Below are 12,658 nucleotides of genomic sequence, written 5' to 3' on the forward strand. Positions count from 1 at the left end.
CACCCAAATTGGGGCTCTAGCTCAACCCCAAGATCAAAAGTCATACGCTCTTCCAACTATGCCAACTGGGTGCCCCAGATATCAACCAAATGATGCCATTAGAAACCCCCTCAAACCTACATGTGAAAATGTAGTTATATGGGTGGGAGGATATTGGAAGGGTTGCCAGATAACAGAAAAAGATACTAAATGAGAGTGCCAGTTATTTAAAAGTAAAGTCCATTAATGCCTTCTGTGGAAGAGTAATTCGGGTGCTGTAATGGAACAGCATTAAAAGAGCAATTCTCATGCATGGAAGCAAGTCCCAACCTTAGATAACCCCCTGAGGCCACCGCGTCCGTACATCTCTACTGCCCTCCTCATTCTCCTTTGTGTAAGTCCTAGGAATCAAATGTGATGCCTCAGCAAGTGAAAAATTAACTTCACCTTACACCGTATTTGGTAATATGTAATTATTTTAGAACTAAGGTCATCTTGAAAGGTGGTTCTTATCTTGTCCGTCGTACCAAAATGCTCAAATTTATCAATAATGCCAGTGAGTTTGATAAAAGCTAATTATATTTTAACGCCCCCATCACCGTAGCTAGTCTGTCTTCTGAGTGGAAGAGGGTTACAATCGGCAACCTTCATTAAAAACAAAACGACCAGATTTAAAAATACTTGCAGGAAGATGGAATAGAGTTGAGGTTCTGAGATGGCAGCGTAGCTCTGATTCATTAGACAGTTCTTAACTCTCCCCTCTCCCCTGTCCTGCTTGTGCTCGTTAAATTAGTTAGAATTTCAGCCTATTTAGGTGCTTTCAAAATCATAAGGAAACTTCGTTTGCTGACAGGATGGCAGTATGTGAAGAACACAAGTCAATTAAGGGCTGCACCGTTTCCACCTGGGCTGTACGAAGCCTCAGCACCCTTGATGTGTTACTTGGCTTCTCTAGAATGGTTTTAACATTCTCTTTTCTGCCTGTTTGGGGGGGGTTTTGTCTGTAGCTCTCGCTTCTGGTGGCTCTCTTCCAATAACGTCACTGGATGCGACTGGGAACCTGGTATTTGCCAATGCGGGAGGAGCCCCCAACATCGTGACTGCCCCCCTGTTCCTGAACCCTCAGAACCTCTCTCTGCTCACCAGCAACCCAGTGAGCTTGGTCTCCGCCGCCGCAGCCTCCGCAGGGAACTCTGGGCCTGTAGCCAGCCTCCACGCCACCTCCGCGTCCGCCGAGTCCATCCAGAACTCTCTCTTCACGGTGGCCTCTGCCAGCGGGGCCGCCTCCACCACCACCACCGCCTCCAAGGCACAGTGAGCGGGGCCGCGCGGGGCCTGCCGCCAGCCTTTGCCACCTGCCGCGCGAGTGGCCTGCCAGCCAGGCCGAGACTGAACAATGTGATTGGCTTCCTCTTGCCATGTTTCAACAGCAAGCAAGGGAGAGAAGGGAGAAAAGGAGAAAAACGCCTACCAGAGGAAAAAAAAAAAAAAAAAAAAGGATGGAGACAGGACAACATTTGCCTAATTTTGTAATAAAACACTGTCTTTTCAGGATTGCTTCATGGATTGGAGAACTTTCTAACCAAAAATTAAAAAAAAAAAAAAAAAAGCAGAAACAAAAAATCAAAAACAAAAACATAAGTGAAAGGACTACTTATCATTTCCAGCAGTCATGATGACAAGTTAAGGTGGGTTACCAATTCCGATATAGGAAGGGGATTTCTTGTTTGTCTAAATTTCTTTTTTTCTTAAAAAAAAAAAAAAATCATTTTTATGGGTCTGTTGTACAGGCCAGTAAGTCATAACAAGGTGTTTATAATCGTATCAATTGTGTTGGGGGTTCCTTTCTTAACTGGTACAATTTAGGCAGGCCTGTATTACTGTATCTCTATTATTATTGTTGTTGTTGTTATTGTTTTTTATATATATATATAGTTTGGACATGTTTATCTCTTGCTCCTGGATCCTACTTCAGTGAGCTCCCACACTGTGGGGAGGGAGGGTTTGGGGGTAAGGGGAGACTTACGTTCTTAACTGCGGGGAATGTTCTTGCTGGTTTCCTTATCCTTGATGACTCTTACAGAGGTGCTAGAAAATTATTTTCTTTTGCCACTTATGCAAGAGGCTTGGTGCAGAAGCTGATGGCAGTGTGTGCAAACACTCCCGCTCCACACACGCCCCCTCCCCCATCAGGTGGTGCCTTCGGAGCACTTTTGTGTAGGAAGCGATTCCTGCTGAACTGTAGCTCTCACTCACCCCGGATCATTGAATGACCCCGAGGCCCAGATCCTGCGGTGCAACGGGGCGGCGTCTGCTGTCCGTGGAGACGGCCGCGTGTGTCGCAGGGCAGGATCTGGTTCCGAAGAGCAAAGACTACTGCAGACACCTGACTTGGTGGTTCTCCTGATTCCCTGTCTCCTGAGAAATGCTCCTACTGTTGGTGTGTGTGTTTGTTTGTTTCCATTTTGTGAAAGTTTTTCATTCAGACTTCCTTTCATTTACTTAGCAGAGAGCGAATTGACTTCTTGAAATCGGGAAGCTCCTCCCCTCTGTTGTGTTCTGAAGGAACTCCCCTAGACTGTTGCCATCGAGTCCGTATCCCCCAAAGAGGTGTGATGGGAAGGGTCTGAGGCTCCCACCTTTTCTGGTGGCCGCAGACTTCCTTTTCACTGGACGACGTGTAACGTTCTCTAACCTTAAGACTCTCCTTGCTTCCCTGACTGGAGAATGCACTTACTAGCTGGGCATGGGGTCTCAGAACCTTTGAAGGACTTTGAGCAGGAACTTTGCACACACCTCAAGTGTCTCCTTGGTTTATTAGTGACGCTCCAGCTCGGTAGATCGGAACGGCAATACACGTCTCGCTATACGCTGTAGAAAGTGATTAGCTTCCGGAATTGTTTTCAGGGTGTTTCTAGACGATGCAAATGAGCCCGTCGAAAGGAAGAGTTTATGGAAGTAGATGAAGAGGAATGAGGGTAACTTGGAAATTCAATTCCCCTTTGCGTCAGCGTACTATTATGATGTTTTGTCTGTCCCAAAACATTTCCCGGATGACTGGATCCCTGCGATGCGGCTCGTCTGAGCCCCCCCTCTTATTGGAGATCAGGTTCCCGTCTGGTATCTGTGGCTGCCTGCTTTTATCTCCAGTGGCCCAAGACTGCACTTTCCCCCCTTTGGAGCTAGGGTCTGAGAGAGAGTGGACAGGTCGTTTTCGTTCTGATTGCTCTGCTTATGTCCCCGAGAGAGCTTGGAGTCTGTGTGTTTGTCTCTTCACAGTGTTGGGAAAGGCAGTGATACAGATACAGCGTGTATTTTTGTGTGTGATCGTCCAAGGGGGAGACAGGCACCTTAATATTAAATGGCCAGAAACGGATTTAGTCCCTCTGTTAATTTTTCTTTTGTTGCTTCTGTCTTCCTGTTTTATTTCACGGAGTATTTAATTATCAACCTAAATTTCCTCTTCTCACCGTTCACCTTCCCTAAAATCCCTCCAAAATCAGTGAACTGCAAGCAGGGAAACTAACAAATAATGTCCATCCACCTTTTTTTATGTGTGGTGTGTTTTTTTTTATGTTGTCGTTTTTTTGTTTGTTTGTTTTCTTTTTTTAACTAAGCTTGAACCAAAGTCGATTTTTAGCAAGCTGCTGTACTAATGGACTAGTTTATAACGTGCATTTCAGACACATTGAGGAGATAGATGCTACTGACAATTTCTTGTTTCATTTGTCTTTATTTTATATAAAAGTTGCTGCTTGTTTTAATCTTTTATGTTGGTTAATTGTAATATCCTCTGGGCAGACATTAACTTGATTTTAACTAGTGTATTTAGTTCGGTGTGTAAATAGAATGGCAGTGTCGGTTACTAATTTTTCTCTCCTCCATCTTCTCTGATGTTGTTCAGTTTAATCTTGTATCCCAACTTGACATCTCTAACTTTAGTCTGTGCAAATGGTTTTAGGGCTATCACTAATAGTAGCTGCCCATTATAAATGAGTCCCTCCCCTGGGAGTGGTAAGTTAGGAGGAAGGATTCAGGGAGGGAAATGCTGATACCCACCGTCCCAGATTAGAGGTTATAGCATTAATTTCCCAAAACTGCTGCCAAAGGAAGTGTGGAGTCCTAAGAGACTCAAACCCAGTGGATTAAAAGGAAGGGCAAAGAAAGGCTGTGCTTGCGTGTGTGTTTTCCTGTGTGGTTCAAAAGATGCTCCCGCTCCTAAACAAGGTTCACCAACGGACTTTAATGTTTTAAAGATACTAAGCTTTAAATGTCAGGGCGATGGGCTTCTATTCTCTGCCCTGTCTGTGTTCTCTAGTCAGCCTGGGATAAGGGGATTCTGCCTCTTCGCGTGTGTGTGGATCACTTCATGAGGATAAACCTTAAACCAGCATAAAAACCCGTACTTAAAAGAAAGAAATCCTTAGACAAAGGTAACATTTAAAAACGTTCTCGTTCTTTTCTTATTTAAAGACAAGTTGTAAAATGAAAGGTACATTTGTACGTGTACACAGGAAACACTAAAACAGTTTGTTGATAGGTATTTAGCTTAAAATCACTCCCCACCACCATCCCTGGACATTTTGCTGGTCATATGGCTTCATGACTCAACCTTTAGTCCTTTTTTACTTTATATTATAGTTATCATCTCAAGAAATGCTTTTTGAATTGAGTGAATCTCCTAAGCTAAGGTACTCAGACTTGACTTTGAACCACCTTATATGGGAAAGTCTGGAAATGAAGGGGGCCATTTGACCAAAAGGAGGTGTTTGGTAGTTTCTGCATTTCTAAGCGTTTGGGCCAGATGGGTCATCAGAACTCATTGTACATTCTTCTTCTTCACCCCTCCCCCCCGCCATGTTTATGCAGATTTTATTTCCTCCCTGAATTTGGTGAATACATACTAAACCAAAGACTAATTCTGAATGCATTTATAGTGATACTATATTTCTGTATTTGCCCATGGTAATGGGCCCTCCCCAGGGAGTGGTGAATGTAATTGAATCCTGCTTATCACAAGCAGTGCAATTTGGTCATGAACTTTATTTATACCCTGTGTGAATCTGAAGGACAGAGCAGAAAGACCTAGAAAAGGGCTTCTTATTGGAACAATATTATTGTTCCTGATTTAAGAAATAAGTTGAGTGCTACATATTAGTTTAAATGTTTCCGAATTACATAAGCAGCTTTTTAGAATTAACACAATGTTCATCTCTATTACCTGACACAATACACGCTTCCTTTTATTTATCTGATAAGAAAGACCAATACCATCCCGATTTACTCAACTTCTTACTCCAGCAACGGAACCAAAGGAATCCAACTTTCATTTCGTGTAGGACCATACCTATTTGTACTTCATGGTAGCATTATTAGAAGTTAACGATCCTTTTTTTTTTTTTTTTTTTTAAGGGAAAATAAGGTTAATTAAAAGACTTTTTGTGAGACGATGCTGTTTTGTTCTACATAATTCATTCATTGTTGGGGGAAAAAAAAAAAGCACAATTATACCTCTTTTTTATGTTATTTTGCCCTGTTATCCCTCATGTATTTGGGAAGATGGGGGGATCTTGTCTGTATTATCCAGAAGCACAGATATTTTCTTGACACAAGATTTAAGGTCAGCCCAATCTTTAACATTAAATTTTCTCTTTAAATTGCTGGGAAAGCTGGATACATTTGCATATATAGGAAATCATATTTGTAGATACTTGAAGCTCCAAACCCTGATAGTAAACATTGCAGTCAGTGTATATAATAAACGTACAGAAGAAACTCTTTGTAGTTCATAGTCTACAGTTGTTCCCAATCCATGTCATCCTCCCCAAACCTTCTTCACCGAGAAAAAAGTAAACCCGTTGAGATAGGAAGAAAAGGGAGAAGTGCCAGCCGGGAGACGTCCGGGTGCACTGAGCCCCAGGGCTGGTGGGTAGCGCTGATGGGGAGCCTGGGGAGCTGGTGGGGAGCCGGTGAGGAGTGGCGCCTGCCCAGACCTCCTGCTGGCAGTATCCGACGGGGTCAGACCCCCTAGGGGCACCCCAGAGGTCAGTCTAGGGTTTGATACCCTTCAGTCGAAGAAGAGCCTCAACAGTTCATGATGAGATTTTGGCCAAATTCTTTTCCATCGATTCAGCATCTAAAATTGATGAATTTAAAGTTCATTCTTCAAACCGTGTTTATTGCAGCTGAAAATATTAAAAGACCTTGCATGCTACCAAGAAAATGGCTCTCAAGACCTGAAATTTAAAGTTATTCAAATGGGCAACAGTTGATGAATTCATTTGATCATAAACCATTGATGAGTTCATTTTGTATATGCGCATAAAAAGCATTTAATGTATGACACTGTTCATCTAATCATAGCCCTGGCCATTTTGAAGTCATTTTCAGTCTTAAAACACCTTGAAGATGACACTTTAAGATGGTAAATCTTTCTTAGCATTTACCTTCATTTTTGAGAAGGAAAAAGAATCTTTGCCACTCTTCTAAGAGAAATAACTAAGATCCGCCCTTAGGCAGGTTGGCATAATGGCGCACACAGTATAAATGTGAGCTTGAACAGGAGTAGGATAAATAAACCGCTTTTATCATTAAAAGCTGATACCAGCCCTGTTCTGCCTCACTCTTTCGTTAATCCAAAGAGATTAAATGGGACACCCCGGAGATTTCCAGTAAGATCATTTGAGAGGATTTCATCAGGAAGGCAGGGAATGTGTCGTTTCTCAAGACTTGTCCAGTTTACACCCAGATTTCCATATGGTTTGTGAGCTGTTGCTTTCTTCTAATTGTCCTCATTCGTGAAGCACTTAGGTCCTTGTTTTGGCTCTGCTTCTCTCCGCCTTTTCTAATAGCAGTAATTGAGTGAATCCTACTTTGATTCTGTGATCTGGAGCTCCTTTCAGCCCCCTCCTCCTCTTCCTTTTCTTTTTGAATGGTGATACCTTAATCTGTGAGGGTAACGCTGGTGGGTAACAGCTAGCTTCTGGCACCTTCATAAAATACCTCAGCGTAGCTTAGCATTGTTACAGACCTGGTTTTAATCTAAAAACCAAAAAAAGAAAAAAGAAAAAAACCTTTATAAATAGTGGAAATAATTCTAGCTGTAGCATTTAGTTGAACTGATGTTTATTACGGTTGATAAACATGATTGATGCTGTATGTATTTGGGATCCTGTTTATAGGTTACAATTTATAGGGTTAGGGAGGGTTGGGGTGGGGAGAGGAGAAATTGATTATGTTAGAAGGAAAATGTTGCTCATGTGTGTTTGTTTTTCCTCGTATCTGTCTTGCCAAAGGAAACTTGATTATCTCTGCAGTGGGTTTGGGGTTCGTCGGCCTCTCCGTGGTTTGACCTGCACTGCAGCGTGTGGGTTACACACGGGCGGTGCTTTAGCTTCAGGGTCCCCTAAGGCATGTGTGCCCCTTCCTATGGCCACCCTTGCCCCCAGACCCTGCCAGTCCCTCCTAAGGATTCATTACCTCTCTGTGTGGCAAGAGCTTGGGCGAAGGACGCGTGTGTGGACATCCATGTGGGTGTGTGGTTGAGAAACGGAGGCCGAAGCAGGCATGCGCCATTTAATTCGGAAAGGAAAGACAAGTGCTGCATCCTCAACTAGGAAAACTGAAGTGGAACAGGTTCTTTTTTGTCACCCTCTGTCATGTTGGCAACATTGCAAAGCCCTCCTTCCTTTTCTCATGCCAAGGCTAATTCCGTCTAGACCAAAAACGCAAACAGAAGTAAAACCGACCTGAGCAGTTGAAAGCCAGCCTGCTTGCCTCACGCGTGTGATAAGGCGTGACCTCTGGGGACTGGTAGGTTGGTGAGACTGAGGAGAGTGGTGTTCCCGGTGGGAATGTGGATGAGAAATGCTGGCTTGGGAAGTGTCAAAGCACCCTTTCTGCCCATACTCTGGGACAGACTGCCGTGGCTCTCCACGTTCAGGTATGGACTCTGCCTCCAGAAAGGTTATTTTTAAATGAACCATCCGTCTCACCGAACCCGAGTGGGATTTGGTTTGGGTACCAAAGACACTGCTATGTCATTGTTCAGTCTTACGTTTTCAAAACAGGCAGAGAGAATAGGAGTGAAAGGCTGAAATTTGGAAAGGCTGTACCTATGTCTCTTTCCTTTTCCTCTCCCCTCTTTCCTCTCCTCCCTTACCCACATTTTGAAGGAAGTCTTGGTTGTCCTGGCTTCGGAAAAGAGATGAATTTTGTTTCGCTCTGCTGGCTCTGTAAAGATGGATAGAGTTGCTCAGTGTAGCAGTGATGTTCTCAGAATTGCTGGCAAATTGGGGGGCGGGGGGGCGGCGTAAAATATGGGGGTAGAGGGTTTTTTTTTTCTTTATTTCCCTTTATCTAACACTTATAAATAGAACCAGTACAGCCTGTTTGAGTTCAGATGATCCCTAGATGTGCTGTCTCTGTTCTGTCACTTAAAAAGGATAAGCATTTTCAAGAGCAGGATTACATGGAAAACCAAAACTCCTTTATTCTCCCAGGGAGCTGTATTATTCCAGAATGGTTTTATACATGGGTTCTAGGGAGTTGAGAAGCTCATTGTCTTGGTGTATTATTGATGGGACACAGAAAGGGAGAGAGGGAAAAGACATTTATTACTCTCTTAATATTCCGTCAAAAATTGATCAGGTTGCAGAACTTCATGAAAGCTTTATTAATAATCTGATTGTTCTGACATTATATAAAAGTGGTATTAATATTGTGTGACCTTTCAAAGCGCTAGATAGGTTTGTAAGTAGGTGATAGGGATATTGAAGATAAGAGCACTTGAAACAGAAGTTACGGGAAACAAGGTGTGCGTGATGGAACACCACTTTGAGCACGGGTCGCGGAGGGCAGGCGCGGTGTCTGGTTCTTTCTGTGTCGCTGCATCTGCCCCCTCTCGGCACGGGGCTCCAGCCCCCCCCCCTCCCCCGGCTCCACCTTCTAGTTCAGACCCAGGACACTGTCAAAAAGGTCAGACCCCGAAAGTTAATTTACTGTAAAAAACATTGAGGTCTGCTGCAAAGTTCCCCCGCGTTTTCTTTGTTTACTTGTTCATCCTTGTTTTAAGTCAGCCCCAACCTTACAAAAGCAGCTTTTAAGGCTTCTTTCATAACCTGGCAGCAGCATTGAGTTCTCTAACATCATATCCCAAAGTCTGCAGGCAGACAGCCGGATACAGTGCCGTGTGAAAAATGAGACCTCCAAACGCTTCTTTAAAATTAGAATCTCCTTCGAATGAAACCGTGAAAAAGGACAGAGCCCCGTGGAGGGAAGGCCGTGCCCCCCCCCCGCCCGGCCCCCGGCCCCCGGCCCCCTCCCACCGTCCGTGAGTCTGACAACGCAGCAGGAAAGGAGATGCACTTTCAGAGGCTGAAACGGAGGGGGTTCTGTCAGGAAAGGCTGTAGCTGTAGGCGTGTGGGGATGCCACGTCTGTGGCGCTCGCCCTGCCCAGGTCTGCAGAAGGCACGGAACTTTTCTAAGAATCCAGTGGACCGATGCCAGCCCGGGTGTGTTTAAAACTGCAAATGTTGGGGGCGGGCGGGGGGAGCGGAAGACTTTGCGGGCGTGTCACAGCGTTGGCTCTCTGCGGCATCGGTGGTGTGGCCCCCCGGAGACGGAGACGGAGACGGAGGGAGAGGCAGACGGGCTTCTCCCGGCTTCTCCCGTCCGCCTGAGCGCGTTACTCAGTCCCGGGAGGGAGGCCTCCCGCGTTAGCCGCGTCAGACCGCAGGTCGAGTTCCTCCCTCTATGGTAATAGCAAAGGCTGGGTGAGTAAGGGTGGGACTTCCGGCCACCCCAAGTCCAGGACTGTCGTATACCTCATTTCTAACTCGTGATTGAGTCACTTGCTGTAGCTTTCTCAACCCTCCAGAGTTGCCAAGTCCGCCCCCCCTCCTCTAAGTAACGTTGAACTCTGGCCTATAGCACCACAGGACCTGCAGCCTAGGGTGGGACCTCCTAAAGCCTCTGAATGTCGCTGCTGAAAAGCTACTGCAAACCGAGGGCAAATTGCAATCTTCTGTTTCTTTTCGTTGCAAGGGGGTCTTCGCAGGTCTCTCAACATCCGCTCTCCCTGCCACCCTGTCTCCGGGGGCTGGCCAGCTCTCCCCGCCCCCGCCTGCTGGGGTGGGAGCGTCCTGTCCCCCTCTGCGGCCTCAGGGTTCTGCTCATTTTCAGGACTTTGGGTGGAAGGGAAAAAGACACCAAAGGCTCCTTTAAGCTGACTGCTGCATACACATTTCACTTTTTTTCCTTTGTCATGACCAAAAAAATAATAATAATAAATCCAAATATTTAAGTTTTTATTATTATTAATATTGTTATTATTTGACAATCTTGTATCCGACGGGCTCTTTAGAAGCTGCATCCCCAGCCCTTTCACCTTTTCTTTGAATGTAGTTCCCAGCCTTCAATTCCCACCCCCAGTGTTGAAAGAAAGCTTTGCCAGGTCTTAATACTGCTGCTATAAGCCAGGGGAGGGTGGTTTCTTTGTTTTGTTTTGTTTTGTTTTTTAAATTTCCAGCCAAAACCAAAGATTCCTTAATGATTGTATAAACTCAAAACAAACAAAAAAACCAAAGAAAAGAGAAGTCTTCAGCATCAATCCAGTCTGTGGCGTCCTGGCATTTAGAGGAGTGAGGCTAGGGGTGGGGGTGGGGGGCTGTGACCCACGGGAAGGGCAGGGGGTCTGTTTTCCATGTGCTCGGGTTTGCAGAGGTGCGTCCTCGGTAGTTTTGCTCTGGCCAACCTGTGAATGTGCCGTGGAACAAATTGGCATTTCAGATTTTCCAAAACAATAAAAAAGCCGCCATCGCCGTGATGAGCCACCCCTCCAGCAACCACGGTCACCACAGGGGCTTTTAGCACGGGGGAGCTGGGAGGCCAAGGCCTGCTGCCGGGCCGCCGGACCCACAGAGTGGGGGGACGTTGAAGACACTGGTGCAGGACTGGCTGCTCTGCTGGGTGCTTGGACCTCTGGGGTCATGACAGTGAGTACACGCCAAGGTGCCCTTCTAAGCCTTTTCTTCTCTCCTTTACTGGAACTGCTTGGAAGTGGCTCTGCCCTGTTTGTGAGAAAACGTGCAGAATGATTATCGAGCTTTTCGTTTCTCCTTACCGTAGTTGGTTTCCTTTCTGCAGCACCACTGTGCAACTATGCATTGTATTTCACAACCTTTGTGCTAGGTAGATGCCTGTGACTTTTTAACTCGGGGGTGGGGGTGGGGGGGCTTGCAAATGAAGGAACTTTTTACATGGATCTTTTTAATCTCAGTTGATGGGGGGCGGGGCGGGTATTTGGTTCTAGGGTCATACAAGCTCTATCCCAAAGCAAAATCCAAATGTTAATAATATTAGCCTGATGCAGATACCAAAGATGATTTCTTTCCTGCAGAACCTTAGACTTGTGTATTAAGTACGATTACCCAGCACTTGCATTAGTGTAACCTCAGTAATTCCAAAGCTTAGATGTATATTTTGGTATATTTCTGGGATATTAAAAAAAAAAAAAAATGTCGTTTAACTTCTTGTTTGTTTCAGTGTAATGCTCTTAAAGTCATAGCATGGAAATAACTGAACTGTCCTATTCTTAGTAGTTTGAAATAATAGTATTTTTGTATGTTTTGGGTGTGTCTATGTATGTATTAACATAACAGTTTTCACTGCCTAGGTGTTCATAATAAAAAAGAAAATGAAAAAGTTCTGAGTGTACATAATATTCAGTAATAAACTTCCACCGGGTTCAATTTGGATTGCATATTTGCTGATTACCGTTCCCGACAGGGATTTTGTTTTGTTTTAAAGAGACCGTGATCGTGTTTTCCTAAAGATGTTTTGGGTTTTTTTTTCTCTCTCTGTCTTTAAATATCTTAACTCCCCCCACCACCACCACCTTTCTCTTTTCTTCCTTTGACTTTTTTTTTTCTTTCTTTCTTTCTTTTTTTTTTTTTTAATATTGATTCAGGGGTGTTTTTCCACTGTTGTCGAGGGAGGGTCATAAGGGGTATTGGCCCCTTGGCCTCCCAAAACTTTTGTTTTATGTACTTAAGTTTAAAATGTGAGTTTGAGTTCTCTTTTGTGGAAACTTACGATGTGGTGTAAATGATTCTTTCCAAAATTGTCCAGCAGCTTTAATGAGGCAGTGACAATTCCTAAGTAGTTGATTGGGAGTCCTTTTACATTTCTCCTTAGGTAACTTTGCAATCTGGGTGGCTCTTGTATAGCCTCACTGCCCCAGAGTGCCTGGTTAGCCATTTCCCCTCGGATAGGAATGTTTTGTAAGAATCTGCTGATAACCCGGATTTCGGGGGACCTTGTTATCTGGGTCCCTGGGAAACACACGTTTTCTGGATTTTGAAAACCCAAAACGCAAGCAACTTCACATTTTGGGGAATTAGCTGATGTGCCTCCCGAGGCCTGAGGAGGTGGTGGGGAATATGAGCGGTGCTGTCTCTTGAAAAGTGCCCTTTATATGATTCCCCCTCCTGGGGCCTCCCACCGGGGCTGTAGGCTTGGGAGAGATTGCGTAGGTGACAGTGTTTCAGAATGAAATGGTAGATTTTGTGTAGATGCATTTGTCTGCTGTAATTTTTATATATATATTAAACTTACTGTAACTGTACAGTTCGTTTCTGTTGTAAAACATCATTAAACCATTTTCCAAGTGTTTTCACA

General features: G+C 44.6%; 1 protein-coding gene across 4 annotated transcripts in view; it reads left to right on the forward strand.

Annotated features, from left to right (window-relative positions):
- The window catches only part of POU2F1 (POU class 2 homeobox 1), a 188,063-nt gene extending 175,405 nt beyond the window's left edge, over positions 1-12,658 (forward strand). For 3 of the 4 annotated variants that reach the window (XM_060643405.3, XM_060643408.3, XM_060643406.3), the window contains one exon: positions 987-1,913. In XM_060643405.3, the coding sequence (XP_060499388.1) occupies positions 987-1,297 (311 nt within the window). In that variant the 3' untranslated portion in view covers positions 1,298-1,913. Of the gene's footprint in view, positions 1-986 lie in introns of all 4 variants that reach the window. The other variant, XM_060643404.3, reaches the window with a different exon arrangement.

Source organism: Panthera onca, chromosome F1, assembly GCF_046562875.1.
Source record: "Panthera onca isolate mPanOnc1 chromosome F1, mPanOnc1 haplotype 2, whole genome shotgun sequence".
In the NCBI taxonomy this organism is placed as follows: Eukaryota; Metazoa; Chordata; class Mammalia; order Carnivora; family Felidae; genus Panthera; species Panthera onca.